We start from the raw sequence: 15,828 nt of genomic DNA, 5'->3' as shown, positions 1-15,828 counted from the left end.
ATCATGTAGTATTTGCCTATTTTTCTCAACTTGTACACACATGCCATATATAATCAAAAGGCTCCAAACAAAAGTCTGCTCAGATATAAGACATTTGTGCATGTTAGAGGACTTTGATAAAGGTTTGGGGGCAACTGCACAAAGAGCTCAAAATTGGGGTTTGGGTCTCCCCAGCCCCTCGCCTGGACCACTTGCCTTCATTGTCTACTAATTCTGCCCTTCTCCCCTTAAAAAAAAATCCACCCTCATTTTCTTAGACTGATATTTCTAAAACATAACAAATCTTATTTGCAAAATCTCACAGGTCTTTAATTCATATCTTAACATGACCAATTGTCTTTCCTGTTACCGAAGCCATGTGCCCATTCCTGCATATGCTTCCCCCCTCCTCCAGCTACATGGGCTGCCTCATGTCTTCATGCTTTGTACATGGTTTTGCTTAAGGTTTCTTCTATGTAGCTAACTTGCCCTTCATACAACACTTTTAGAAAACAGATTTAGTCTGTGGTGGTGTACACCTGTAATCCCAGTGGCTCAAGAGGCTGAGGCAAGAAGTTCCCAAGTTCAAAGCCAGCTTCAGCAACTTAGCAAGGCCCTAAGCAACTTAGTGAGATCCTGACTCAATATTAAAAAGGACTGGGGATGTGGCTCAGGGTGATTAAGCACCTCTGGGTTCAATCTTTGGTGTCCCCCCAAAAGAAAAAAAAAAACATAGATTTAGAATTTACCCTCATGTCTTCATTTTCTAGGTGTAGCAGTGACCAACTCATGGCCAATTTTCTTTCATCTGTACTCTCTCCCATATTGTTTTGAAGCAAATCCCAGACATCTTATCCATATTAGTTTTTCTCATATTCTTATTGAAAACATAAGAACTACTGTCTTTTGAACGCCAGAATATTTTAAGATCGACCAGTTACAACACAGTGGAATGATACTCCAATCTGACAGAGTCTAGAATTAAGTGGAGCAAGGGTGACTGTGGTTCCTCTTCAGAAGAATTCAGAGATCACCTTTCCTGAGTTCAGGATTGAATGGTGTTTTTCCATGGTAAATTCAGGTATATGAAATTATGCGGAGAGAAGAGGTTGTCAGGAGGTTGAGTGAGTCAGAAAAGATGGGTAAGTGAAAGTGATAAACTTGGTTGTTCCAAGATTGCAGAACATACTTCAGAGACCATTATGGAAGGTTTAACTATGCATGGGTTGGAGTTCAGAAATCCATCTCCTAAGTGATAAGAGGCAGAGGGGTTTTTAAGCTCAGTGCTTAAGCCCCAGCTGGTGACTTGTTGAAATAATGGCTGTGTGCTTATCTAAATGGTAATGAAATGCTAACCAAGTCATCTATTTGCTTCTTCTCATTCTATAACATCCCAACAAGGAAAAAGGGGTAAGACATTTGGCACCTAATATTTGTTTTGAAAACTGGGCACAAAAACACATGTCGGGTAGCATGAGTTTTTACTTTTTTCTGCCCTTTTGAGATATTAGATATTCTAAGCTTTAAGATACAGTAGAAAAAATTTTTTTATAAATTCTCTTCTTGAATTAGAATCCAGAGGTTATTTAAAATTAATGCAGTGTGAACCCAAAGCTACTCTGGGATTTACTACTGTGGAACTCAACTGTTCAATTACAGATGTTCCATGTGGTGTGAGGATAATTTCATGGTGCATGCTTGCAGAATGGAAGAGATGTCTGCTTGATGTGGCAATCTAAAGGGTATCAGGTCGCAACCACAGTCCGTTAAAACTCCAACTGTTGCCTGCTGCCGCTCCTCCTTCCCCCAATAGCTGAAGAATACTGATTCTTGTTGATCTCTACTTAACCCATTATTGTGCCAAGTAACGTGGCATACAGATAACTTAAGATACATAAAGTAGGTGTCTTTTAAGCCAAACTGGCATATAGAAATCTAAATTTTTAGACACCTTGGGGAGGCAATTATTTGCTGCTTAAAGGGATTCTTTGCTTCCTTGAAGGGTTTAGAGTAGAACCCGTTAATTGATAATTTCCAATTCTTTTTGCACATAGATTTTAGAGCATTTCTCTCTGGCAAAGCAAGTCATACTCCCTACTTGAAAATTTGCTTTTCAGAATTTTCAGACTCTTTGGTCCTATATAAACTCCTTCTTTACCCTTGCATGACTTGAGTCTTGCATAGCTGAGTGTGCATGCTATGACTTTGCCTCTGCCATGGAGCAGGGGGTCTTTTTACCTGATGTTTTCTGGGTCAAGTACAGACTCATGGCATTAGAGTGTCATGATTTAAGAAGATGGGGAAAGACCTATGTGGAACTAAACTTTTAAATCAGCACAACTGTTCTGTTACACTACTGTAGTCAGTGAAAAAACAAATTTTGCCATAAAGAAATACTTCTAGAACACCCTAATTTAAGATAAATTTTGTGAAAATATTTTAAAATTTCTTTTAATTTTTTTAGACTGCATTTTGATTGTACACAAATGAGGTACATCTTTTCATTTCTATGGTTGTGCATGATGTAGATTCATACCATTCGTGTAATTGTACATGTACATAGGGTAATGATGTCTGTCTCCTTCCACCATTTTTCATACCCCCCTCCCTCTCATTTCCTTCGATATAATCTAAAGTTCCCCCATTCTTCTCACTTCCCACCCCCATCCCCATTATATATCATCCTCCACTTATCAGGGAAAACATTCGGCCTTTGTTTTTTGGGCTTGGCTTATTTCACTTAGCATGATATTCTCCAATTCCATCCATTTATTTCCAAATGCCATCATAATATTCTTTATGACTGAATAGTATTCCATTGTATATACATACCAGAGTTTCTTTATCCATTCATCTGTTGAAGGGCATCTAGGTTGGTTCCACAATCTAGCTATTGTGAACTGAGCTGCTATAAACATTGATGTGGCTGTGTTACTGTAGTATGCTGATTTTAAGTCCTTTGGGTATAAACAGAGGAGTGAGATAACTGGGTCAAAAGGTGGGTCCATTCCAAGTAAAGAATCCAATCAATAAGTGGACCAAGGAACTGGATAGATACTTTACAGAAGACACACTGGCAATTAATAAATATAAGAAAGTGTTCAACATCTCTAGTAATTAGAGAAATGCAAATTAAAACAACTCTAAGATTTCATCTTACTCCAATTAGAATGGCTATTATCAAGAACACAAACAAGAAAGTGTTGGCGTGGATGTGGGGGAAAAGCACACTCACACTGCTGGTGGAGTTGCAGATTGGTGCAGCCACCCTGGAAAGCAGTATGGAGATTCCTCAGAAAACTTGGAATGGACCCACCTTTTGACCCTGTTATCCCACTCCTCAGTTTTTACCCAAAGGACTTAAAATCAGCAAACTATTGTAACACAGCCACATCAATGTTTATAGTATTCTGTGTTTTTACTGATAATTATAATTTTGATGATTGCCCTGTATCATGACTTAAAACCACTTTCTCCAAGACAGTAATAATGGATGAAGAGGTTGGGCAAATAGGATTTAACATTCTACCTCAGGGTTCTGGGTATGTGACTCGATTTTATAGCGTCTATCTGGCATGCATGAGGCCCTGGGTTCCCAGCACCGCAAGTCAAACACATGCTGAAACATTCCACCTGGGCAACATTTTTCTCCCAGCAACACACCTTTTACTTTGAAGAGAAATTTTAGTGGTTTAAACTCCTATAAGAAAACTTAAAACTAGATTTTCTCAGGTCTAATATGTCCAAAGATTAAGTACCAGACTCTCCTCAGATTAAGTAGACAGACTTTCCTTTGAGTTTCTGAGTAATAACCCCTTATTTTGGCAGTGAATCAGTCTGAGGTTAGAGATAATATGGAAAAAGAAGTAATTTAGTTTGTGGTTGTCTGGCAAAGAGGGCTTTTCACTGATCACTGTTTTGGGTCACTTAGGGACAAGGCAAGGGAGATTGTTAGAGGCCAGGTGTCAGGTCAGAGTTGAAGCCCCTTTCTGGGCCTCTTCAAGCCAAGACCACTTTCTTGACTGGTATCACCCTCTGCTGGTAGCCGATGGCATGCTGAAAACGAGCAAGCTCATCTTTCACATTGCTTGCCCTGTCTGGATGATGGCCTCGCTCCTTCGGCCTCCACTTCTTGGACTTGGTATTAGCTTGAACCAATGCACAACGAATCCGTTCACCCAGAGTTGCAACCTCAGTTACTCAGATATCTTTGCTCACAGCGTGCTCCTTGTGGTCTATCATGTAATCTATCCTGGAGAATGTTCAACGTGCTGTTTAGAATAAAGTGTATTCTGCAGCTGTCAGATGGAATGTTCTATAGATGACTGTTAAGTTAACTTGGTCTAGGGTGCAATTTAGCTCCATTTTTTTTTTTTTGTTGTTGATTTTTCTGTCTAGATGAAAGTCCTTCAGTAGGGAATTTTATGATACAAATTGTACCGGTAGATAAATTACTGATGCTCACCCTACAGATTCAGCTTAGAATCTTACAGTGGATGAATCTGTACTACTGGGTTCCAACCAGTTTCCCCTTCAACAGTCCAGTTGCCCTGATGAGCCCAGCAGGTCCAGACAGTAACTTCTACCTGGTAGGGCTATTTGCTTCTAGATTGATAAATTTTGCTGTAGTCATTTCTGGAATTCAAAGACTAGAAATAACTGAATTCCTTTTCCCTCCTTGACTTGGTAGGCCTCAGGAAAGACATCTCTCACCAGCATGCTGTTCTTTTTGATTGTAGCACCTGGAGAGTTCTTGGTGGCCCATTCCTCAGGCCTGCTTATCACCTTGCTCTTCGCCCATCAATCACAGTTACTGACTACTAGTGCTCATGGCATTGACCTTCTGACAAAGAACCTTATGTAATTACTGGAAGGCAATGGCCATCTTCTGTTTAATGTCTTTATAGAAACCTGTAAGTCATGGTGACTGACCACTCACCTTGATTTTTTGCAGGACATTAGCTTTTCTTACACCCAAGCTGGAAGGGAAAATCTCTAAGCCTATATCATGGCACTTATCTTGGGATTTCTGGCTTGTATTCTTTTTGATCAGTCTTTATATTTCTAATACTGATCCCAGATCTTGTAGGTGAGAAGTTCTTATAAGGAATTGTATATGAGAAGCAACTTAATTTAAAAAAATCTCTAAGTTTCTTGAATATGAATGAACTTAATCATAAAGCAGTTAAGCAAGATCTTGAATAGATGTGGATGAAGTGAAAGTGACTGGAATTGTTCATCTTTGAGTAGAAAATCTCCAGATGTGAAAGGTCAGGCTGTGAACGAGGTGAGAGCCCAGGACAGGCTAGAGATGAGAGTGTAGGGGTGAGTCGGGGTGGCAAAAACTGTAGGAACAGATACAACAGTGCAGAGACAACATGCTCCTTGACATGAACCTGGAACCAGTGTGTACGCTTACTATGAATTCCGAGGATAGGGCTCAAATGCACAAAGATGAGAGCAGCTGTCTGACAGAGCTGGAGGGCATTTGTCTCCAAACTTTGACAAACCCTGACATAATGTGGTTTGTAAATGGTTTTCATGAGGCAGTTACTGAATTGCTCCCCACTTCTGTGGGGGAACTAAGAAAAGGGTGTCTAAAACAACCTGGCCCTTGTGCTCACCCTGAAGAGAATCTTGGCTTTGGTAACATTGATTGGACAAGCTACTCTCTAATGAGCATGTGCTACTTGGAGGCCCTAATGTTCAACCATCTGGGGGATAGGCTTTGAGCATCCTATAATCTGTAGACAATATCAGCAAGTACAAACGTAACCACGAGGTGATGTGTCATAGAGGTGTTGATACCACTTTCTCGTGCATGTTTTAGTCGACTATTCTCTTGCTGTGACCAAAAGGCCTGACAAAAATCAGGAGGAAAAGTTTATTTTGGTTTAGGATATCAGAGATCTCTGTCCATAGACTCCGACTCCAAAGCTTTGAGCCTAAGGTGAGGCAGAACATCATGGTGGAAAAATGTGGAGGAGAAAGGAAGCTCAGGAATGGCATCAGGAAGCCTTGAGAACTCCATTCACCAGAAACAAAATATAAACCTCAAAGGCAGACCCCAGTGACCCACCTCCTCCAGTCACACCCTACCCACCTTCAGTTACTGCCCAGTTAATCCCTATCAGTGGATTAATGCACTGATTGGGTTATGAGAGCCTTGACCTAATTCACCTCTGAACTTGATTATATTGTCCCACACGTTAGTTTTTGGGGGACACCACATATCCAAACCATAACAATATGGATAGGATATTAGAATTAAAATCATAAAATGAGAAAATATTTAGAATCCATTTATATAAAATAACCTGGCATTTCACCTAAAGAAAAACCATATATATAAATATGTAAATGTTATGAGTATATATAAATTTTAAAAACATCACATTTGGTGGGAAATGTTCAATTCAGTTTTGGAGCCAAGAAATGCGGTTCAAGTCCCTCATGTTATTAACCCTGAGATTTTCAAAGGTCATTTAATCCTTATGAATCTTTCCTTCTTAATCTGATATGTAGAAACAATATTATGGCACAGTGTTGGGTAAAAATTAAGGGGATAATGTACAAGAAAACAAATTCATTTTTTTAGCTTATTCATTCACTGAGCAGACATTGCCTCTTGGCACTACGTGCCTGGTGCTGCTTGGCACCGGGGAGGTGGAGGTGAAGAAGCCAGCAGTGGTCTCTGCCCTCCAGAGCTTAGAGATCACAGTATTTCACAGAAAGCTGCACTATGTTATATAGTCATAAGATAGAATGCGACTCTTTGGGCTGAGGTGTTTAGAAAAACTATAATGATATTTAGGTGGGACCTTGAAGGAAAGTAGAATTTTGACAGAAAAAACATGGAGGATATGGAATGGGTTGACAGAAGAATGAGTATGAGCAACAAGAAAGTGAAGGTTTAAGTGGGTAAAATGAGGGAAAATTCAGCAAGAATGGGAAAACCAGGGTAGGAAAATTGACATGGGTTTTGCTGCCTCCTTGCTGCTCCCCCTAACCCCTCAGGGTGAGATCTTTAGCAGTTCATTTGAGAACTAGTTGAGAGAATTGTAATAAGCCAGGTGGAAGCCAATTGCTGCCTGCTTCATGTCAATTAAAATGATGGTGGGGTAATACAAAGAGTGGGGGAGAGGGCTGAGTACTTCAGTGTCAATATGGGAAGGACTAAACTCCTCATGAAAGGAGTCCTCATCTTCCTGAGACTCTGTAGAACTTGACATTCATCTTCTGTCTTGAAAATGTACTGTTTCTAGTTTTGAGGGAGAGAGCTAAATTGTTTTAGAGGTGCGTTCAATGCACTTGGAATTGGAGGTGGCCTGCTGGTAGGCAGAACTAAGGACAAATCTAGTAACTTCCAGGCAGCAGCAAACAATGCTAGGACTTCCCCGTCTTGCTGGTATTCTTGATAGTGGGAGTGCAAGGTCTCAAACCCACATAAGACTCTTGTTTGGTGGCAGGTCTGAGCTTTAGTAGCAACTCAACAATTCTCCAAGCTGATGTAGACCATCAATACTGTTTCAGAAATGTCATGATATGGGTAGTCTTCATGCTTTAAGTGAGTTATTAAATGTTTCCTTCAGAACTAACTGAATTGTCAAACAACTATTGGCCAGGTATTAGGTGTGGGCAATACAAGAAATGTAAGACACCAGTTTTGATCTTGAGCTTGTGATTCAGCAGGATAACCACAGGTGTACCACTATGGTCTGATGTGACAATCAGATCAGATAAGTATGATGGTAGGCCAAGAGGGAATGGGGTGGCTGCACAGCTGACCTCTTACCCATTCAGGCTTTTGTTGAAATACCCTCATTTCAGTGAAGACTATTCTGGCTTCCAATTTCAAAACAGCGGCATCCGCTGCTTCAGTATTTATGCACTTTCCTTCCTCTGCTCTTCAGTTTTGTGTTTTCCATTGAATTTAATATCTTCTCAGTTGACAGTTACAGAATAAGCATCTCAATTTCCTTGTTAACAATGGTTTCCTCTTGCTGTACTTCTGGTCGACTGGTCTTGAATGGGTATTTCCTGCTTGGGGTCTTTCCTGTGGTTCATCAGACATCAGTCGGAGGGAGAGGCACGATCACATTGCAGAAGAACACGTGGGATGGAACATATGGTTGCCACCATTGCTGGGCTATGTTCTGTGCACTTCCTAGCTTGTTAATATAGAACTCAGTTTTGTCTATTTTTGGTTGATTCTTTTATCTATAAGCCCCATGAAAGTACCAATGTCCTTTGTATACCGTGCCTGGCACACAAACACAGAATGAATACTTGTGAAATCATGTCTGAGCCATTGGTTCAAATCGTTTCCTGTCCCAGGGTTATGAGTTTTAATCCCACTCCTGATTTCCAGTCTTCTTTTTCTTCCAGACTTTAATGTTCCCAAGGGCAGGTGCCGTGCCTCCTTATTCACCACTGTATTGCTCAGTGCTTACCAAGAAGTTGGTGCTCAATGACAATGTTAAATGAAGGAGAAAGGACCATATTTGAGCTGGGATCTCAATGATAAATAAGATTTTTCTGAGGAATGGAAGCAGAACAAGGGCAGAAGAAAATAGCAAAAGGGAAGGGTAAATATGACTAATAAAACTGACCATGAACCCACAAAGACTGACTCCTATCTGATTTGACTTCTAGTCTGTTTCCTATAGTCCTTAACTGATTCCAGGGGTCATATGCTCAGTAAATGATTCTTTTGAATGAATGCATGTCATGGGACAATATTTCACATAAACTTACGTATGGATTCTTGGTCGGGTACAGGGGTTAGGTTAGATGAAATCAATTATAACTGACTAGATGAGGATATTTTAAATACCCAGCAATTTTTTATGGTATTGAAAAATAGTCAAACTTTGTATCTTTGTACCCAATAGGGTTGTTCCATTTATATATGTCAAATAACTTTCAGTCAGGGTAGAGTAATTTATATTCTTCCATTGCTTTCTTGCCACTTGTGTGCATGAGAGGATGTAGCAAAATCTTTAGGGTCAACTCCAAAAACTTAAACTAAATCTTACAAGGACAAGACTAATTTTTAGGTCAAGGGGAAAGAAAAATGAGCCATGCATCTTTCATGGGGATAATGAAAATCAATAGCAAGACTGAATAGTTAATCCCACAGGGGAAACACAAGTTAAAATAAACAGATATTGTACAACTATAATGCTTTGAAGATCACTATGCATCTTTTTCTTAGTTTTGTTAACAGGTTGTTAAAAGTTCAAGGAAACATCTATTTAAACCTTTAGTATCTTAATCCATAAGAAATATTTAATAGCGGAATATGGTACTTGTTGCATATTAAGAAATGTGTGGCTTTTGTGGTTCTTATCCATATTGGGATTTAAAAAAAAAACCTCAATTAGATTTAGCCATAGAGATACATTGAACACCTATACAAAATTCTTTTACTCTCATTTTTATATGAAAATACTAACAAATTCTAAGGGTTTTATACAAGTGGTGATGCATACAAATGTAGACTTACCTATTTTTTAAAATTTATATGCCTTAGATATGACATCTATACAAACATCAAAATCATGGCAGTTCTCATTTTTGTGCTTTATGAACTTTAAATTTTTATTTTTGGTGGTACTGGGAATTGAACCCAGGACCCTGCTATGCTAGGCGAGGACTGTACCACCGAGCTATGTACCTAGCCCTAAGGGCAGTACTTGAGGCACAAAGCAACCCACTCTTCCTGAGCCGGCATCCTGTTAACAGGGCAGTGCTGTTTATGTACAGCTGCTTCCTATCCGTAAGAGCTCAAGTGGGCCTTCACCACACCTGGTCATCCCCAGGTCCTTTCATGCCTTCCACTCTTCAGGCTGATCATTTTCAGCTCTAGAAACACTGTGCTATTTAATCAGTCATTTTTTCTTGGGTCGGTCAGTCTCTCTCTCTCTCTCTCTCTCTCTCTCTCTCTCTCTCTCTCTCCTTTTAAGATGTGTTTTAGCACAGATCTCTTCTTGGTCACACACCTATTATCTTTGTTCTTGACTTTCTATCACAAACATTCAAAATGCTGAGAGTCTATACCCAGCCTTTCCAGCATGTTTCCAAACATCTGAAGAACCTGTTTGATCACTTCTGAAGGGGAATCAGTGATTAAGGACTTCTCAGGGTGGGATGTACAGCTTTCATGTTTGAACCACTATCTGCCATCACTCAAATTATCTTATTTCTTCTGACGCGGAGCTACCACTTAAAACCACACATTCCACAGCAGGGACATTGTTTCAAAGATCCTCTTGTGGCATTAAGAAGGCCAGATGGTAATATTTTTGTTGGTACCTCTTTGAGGCTTAGTTACTTCCCTTAGAATGTTCCAGAAGATTATCTGATCAACTGCACCAGCATGTCCTGCAGCATTTCCCTGCATACTGGGGAAGGTGGCTTGAGGTTGGATAGTACATGGCCAATGGTCATCTTCTCCCTGGCTGCCTGCCATGCTTTGCCTCCGGCCTTCTCCTTGCCGGTGCTGCTCTGGAGACCTGCCTTGCTGCCTCCACCACACTGATGAGGCCAGCATGGATGATATCCAGTCAGCATGGAGCCCAGCCCTTCACCTGCCTCCTGGGTAAAGAGGTCGAAGTGCTCATTCAAGACACCTGAGGAGGCTGGGAGTCATAGAGCACCCTGAGTCTCGGCTTGTGGTGCGGGGTGTTCCCACTGGGGAATGACAGCCTCATCAGCTTAACATCAAACCCACTGTCCACACCCTGCTTTATTCCCACTTGAGAAAGACTAAGAGGCCTACAAGGCCTCATGTAGAGTTTCTTTTTACTGGGGTGTAGTTTACATACTATACAACTTACCTACTTGAAGTGCACAGTTCAGTGACTTTTAGTGTATTTACAAATGCATCCAACTATCATCGCCTGCTAATTAGAGAATTCTTTTCCACCACAAAAATGAATTCTGCCTTTTGCTACCCTTCTTGCCCCATGCCCACCTGCCTGTCCCTTCCCCAAGCATGCAAAAATCGCTATTCTACTTACTCTATAGGGTTCCCCATTCTGGACTTTGATCTGAATGGATCATGAAGTATGTGATCTTTTGTGACTGGCTTTCATTTAACATAATGCTTTCAAAGTTTAGTCATGTTGTAGTATGTCAGTTCTTAATTCCTTCTCAGGGTGGAATAATAGTCCTTTGTATGAATATACCAAGATTTATGTTCGAGGGACACTTAGGTTGTTTCTAACCTTTGGCTATTATGAGTAATACTACTGTGGATACATGGGTATGTGTTGCTGTGTGGATTTACTTGCATTTCTGTTGGGCATATACCAGCAGGTAGGATTCCTGGGTCAGAGGGTAACTGTTGAATTGTTGGAGGAACCACTGGACTACTTTCCAGGGCAGCTGTGCTGTTTTATACTGCCTTTGTATGACGGTTCTATTTCCCCACCTCTTCACCAATACTTGTTGGTCTAACTTTTGATTCTAGCCCTCCTGGTGGGTGTGAACTGATGAAGATTTGGACAAGATGTAGGAAGAATTTACCTTTCTACTAGTTTTTAACTACAACGTATTTTTTTAGGTACTCTTGCCTATCATGTAAGAGAATGATTGAAGGTCCTGTTGCCTGTCACAGTAATAAAGAAGACTTCAATTGTCAAGACATTTATTGAATAAAACCAGTGTGGGATAATGTTTTAAATGTGTGAGATGAGTGGGAGAAAAGAGTTGGTGGAGAAGTGGAGCAGGGGATGTGGTCCTCGGTGTCTGTCCCCCTCTGTCCCAGAAGACTGCTCCCTGCTTGCTGGTGTCTAATGGGCCCCTTTGTCTTTCAGGAGGACTGGCGTTGGCCCAAGTGCTCTTCTTCTACGTGAAGTACTTGGTACTCTTCGGTGTCCCAGCTCTGCTCATGCGCCTGGATGGACTCAACCCACCCCCCCTCCCTCGCTGCGTGAGCACCATGTTCAGCTTCACGGGGATGTGGAGGTCAGTCACTTGGTTTCTAAAGTCCTTCAGGGGTTGTCCAGTGCCAGGAACCACAGCTTTTTTGGCTTCAAAGAGCTTGAGTACTATTTTTTTTTTTTCTCTTCCCCTCACGCAAGCCACATCTGGCACTTCAGTTTCTTTGTCCCACTACGAGGGTGACAGTCGAGGTTTTCTGTACCTCCCCAAATCATTAAGCTAGATAATCAATAAGTTAGAAGGCAGGCAAGATAATGTCTCACCAAATCTGCCTGCCATGCACCAGGGGTTATGTTTGAAGTGATTTCTTACTAGGGATGGCTACTATATGTTGATTTTTTGGTGCTTTGTTTTCCTTGAAAATAACATCTGTAGGTGATTTACATAGTCTCAAGATAACAGCATAGGCCACTGTTGCTGTTTGCTAGATCTGGGTGACTTGACTAAATCTTTGTTTCAGTTTCCTATTTCTTCAGCAGTAATGATAAAGATAACACCTACCCCAAGGGTTGTTTTGAAAATTATGTAAGCTAATGCATTTAGAGCAGCTGGCACATAGCAGATATTTACACATTAGATTTTAGCTTTATACCCTTCCTATGCTCAGTACAGATGGATAGACAGGTGCTTGGAGTTTTTACTATTCTTGAGTTTTTTTTTTTTTTTTTTTTTTTGGCCCAAAATGTAGGGTTGGCCTGGATATTTGTTGTTCTTTTTTTGTTCCAAAAGATCCCTCAGCCCCCTCCCCCCATTGTTGGGGTGTTTTTCAGATAGACTTGCTTGTGGCTGTTTTTCTTATCACTGCCAGTGTATAAAAAGTGACAAAATGCTTTTCACCTAGAGGGTGAAGCTTGGGGTTGGCACTGGCTCAACCTTAGAAGTCAGTGCCTGCTTAAAATTTGTCCTCTGGATACTTTGATTCCTTCTGGTCCTGTTTTCATTTCTCCTCATTCATGTGGCTTGTTCAAGTCTTACATTTTCTCTATCAGAAGAGCTCAGTGAATATTGTCATACCTAATGTTGCTATTCGAAAGGAGGTGGGCAGCCCTCAACATCTTGGTTTTCCATAGTAACTTAGGATAGATGGTGAATTTATCTAAGTCTCTTGCAGTGCATTTAATTTTTTGTCTAGTTTGATTTGGGAAGTTAGAAATTTCGTAGGGCTATTACAGGGAATGTCAATTACTTTGGTCCTTAATTACTTCATTGAGTACCAGGTTGCCCTGTTTTAATGGCAAGATTAGATGCAGGTTACTTCAGGGGCTCTCCCTAACAAGAAGGCCATGGAGTAGCTTTTGATTTTAAAAAGTGGGCCTGACTGGAAGCTCCATTAACTTTCAACCTACTCATAAATGTAATTTCCTGAATCGATGGGTTGGGACCCAGTGTGATTTGGGGACATGACACAAATGTTGGTGAGCCTCGCACAGTTCCTCTGCCTCCGCAGTGTGAATGCCTGCACTAATGCGTTCTTGGAAAGCACATTCTCCTCGGGGACTTTTCAGTGTCCACTCATATCATAAAACCATGACTCCCACAGCAGGCCTGCCTCCAGGCTCCCGATCCATAAATACCAGCCCATTGATTGTCACAGAGGCAGTTTGGACAGTTGACTACATTTTATACTCAGACTGACTGTCTGGTTGTCCTTTATTTATTTTTTTGGTCTAAGAAAGGCATTCAGTTCTGTGTAAATCACAGGGGTGGAGAAACATGTCTAGTAAGAGTTTTATTATTGTCTTGGTTAGAAATGATTCACATAGTTTAGCCTCCAGGTTGTTGAACCACTCTCTCCTCCATCCCAATTAAAATTTTAAGACAAAGACGGGGAAGAGAAGAATAATGAGAAGTTATACCATGGAGGCAACTCTGAGCTGACCCCTGGGAGTGAGGTGGTTCTGAGAGATAGTTAGAGGGGCCGGTAATAAAATGGCCAAAGGGTGCTTCCCAGGAGCAACGTATACATCTGTTCAAGCTTCTGTATATTGTGTTGGTCTGGATTTTCCCGGTATGGTTTGAAGTTTCTTGAAGAGTTTTCCAGTTGGCTGATTAGCCTTAGAAACACTTAAGTTATTTTACACAATAACCATTTCACATTAAATGATTGAATTTAGGAAAGGAGGTTAACTGTCTCTGAGCTGTAGTGAATAATGGAAGCTCCAAATTAATTTAAAAAAAATTAAAGCTTTTGTGCTATTTGCAAAAGTTCCTTCATCCTTAGGAAGGTGTTTACCATGTTTCATGTTCAGTATCTTGTAGCATAACCTTGACCCTGGTCCCCATTCTTTTAACTTTTCTCTTTTAAGAATGCATGTTCAGGGAAAACAAGTTTTGAATTTGTATGGCTATTAACAGATAAATTCATGTTAAAATTTCTGAGCTATCTATTGAGGTGTTGCCACAGACAGGAAGTGGCTCCTTCTGCCTGAATTTGGGTCCGGAAAGGATTTAATCATGAGCACATGTGAAAGCCGGTGATGTACATTATTCTGCTAGAGCCTAGCAGTCATTCATACAGTAGCATAAAGGGCAGGGGGGTGGAAAGTGGAAGGAAGAGATTTAAAACTGTCTCTGGAGATTATTTTATGGTTATCAGAACTTGTAGGGAATCTACACTAAATGGGATTTAGAACTGATGAGGACAGATGAATTTTTAGCCCACCACGTCAAACGCATCTTATGCACCTTGATACAGCATTGATCAATTTTACCATTTTTCAGTTCTTAGCATTGAGAGAAGACTTGAAGCCAGTAGACTACCTTTAGAGAGGAATCTGAGCTCTACATCATGGAACAGATGAAATTGGCCATCAGCAGAGAGATAATCTTCCTTGACATGATAGTTTAAATTGGCCATGAAAAATTGCTGTTCACCCAGATGGCCGAACCTAAAAATTAGGACCTGATGGGGCTGTTTATTTTTTTTTCTCCTGGTTCTCTTTCACAGAATTCCTGTTGAAATATTTGCAGGCTGAGCAAAGCCCTTAGGAGTGGATGTATTCCCACTTGCTTGATTTTCCTGTGGTCACACAGACCTGAGAAATCGAGAATTTTCTGCTTTAATTTTTAGCTTTCATGTTTTAATTTAGATGGGTTGAGATCTGTAATGAGTATCTTTTTCCCAGAGTCATTAAAGATGACATTGCATGTCCGAGGTTTCAAATTAGAGATCTGATCATGTCCCTCTGATTTGCTTTCTAGCTATGGAAGCAAAACTTGCAAAGTGATAGAATTTCCCATGGTGACTGGTGAGTTATGGGTCAATTTCGATTATCTTAGGAATCTTGCACAGCGTGTCCTCTGCATTTCTTGACTTATGATGGTCTCAGGTCTTCACAAGCACTCGGGCATCACTGCTTATCCAAGAGGGATATAGGTACTGTTGGGTGGCTGCTAGACCTCAATATATGGGGAATGTCTAGCCTGGGAAGAGGAGTCTGAGTCCCATTTTTCTGGCCAGGCATTGATTACATGGGTTGGTAGGTCAGAAGAATTTAGGTTCCTAAGTTAGTTCAGGCATGTGGTAGATGATAAAACCAGCACCACGAACTGCTGGCTTTGCATTTTTCCACCTTTTGGATTGTGTTTAACTTCCAGTTGCAGGGCGAAATGACAGGCATGGAGTTGGTGAAATATGTCATAATCTGCTAGCACTGTTAGATGCAAAGCAGAGGCAGGATGAATCCAGAAGTAAAGGTGAAATGGGTGCTATTAATAGGAGTTTACTTTTTTTTTTTTTTCTTTTTTTGACACAGCCAAATGACTAAGAACTTGCTGCTTACTAATTAGACGAGTCATTTCAGTTCTTGAGGCCAATCCTTCCATTTCTAAAAATGGGGATAATAGTGTTTGTCCCAGAGGGATGATAGGATTAATTGAGCCTGACATAAAGTAGATCCT

General features: G+C 40.6%; 1 protein-coding gene across 3 annotated transcripts in view; it reads left to right on the top strand.

The window, feature by feature from the left end:
• Window positions 1-15,828, top strand: part of Hhat (hedgehog acyltransferase) — a 328,256-nt gene that overhangs the window by 118,674 nt on the left and 193,754 nt on the right. For all 3 annotated transcript variants that reach the window (XM_047519801.1, XM_047519802.1, XM_047519803.1), the window contains exon 8: window positions 11,802-11,952. In XM_047519801.1, coding sequence (XP_047375757.1) covers window positions 11,802-11,952 — 151 coding nt within the window. The remainder of the gene's footprint in view (window positions 1-11,801; window positions 11,953-15,828) is intronic.

The sequence above is a fragment of the Sciurus carolinensis genome, chromosome 12 (genome assembly GCF_902686445.1).
Source record: "Sciurus carolinensis chromosome 12, mSciCar1.2, whole genome shotgun sequence".
NCBI classification, from domain to species: domain Eukaryota; kingdom Metazoa; phylum Chordata; class Mammalia; order Rodentia; family Sciuridae; genus Sciurus; species Sciurus carolinensis.
The sequence above is the reverse complement of the archived record's forward strand: the minus strand, read 5'-3'. Positions and strand labels throughout refer to the sequence as shown.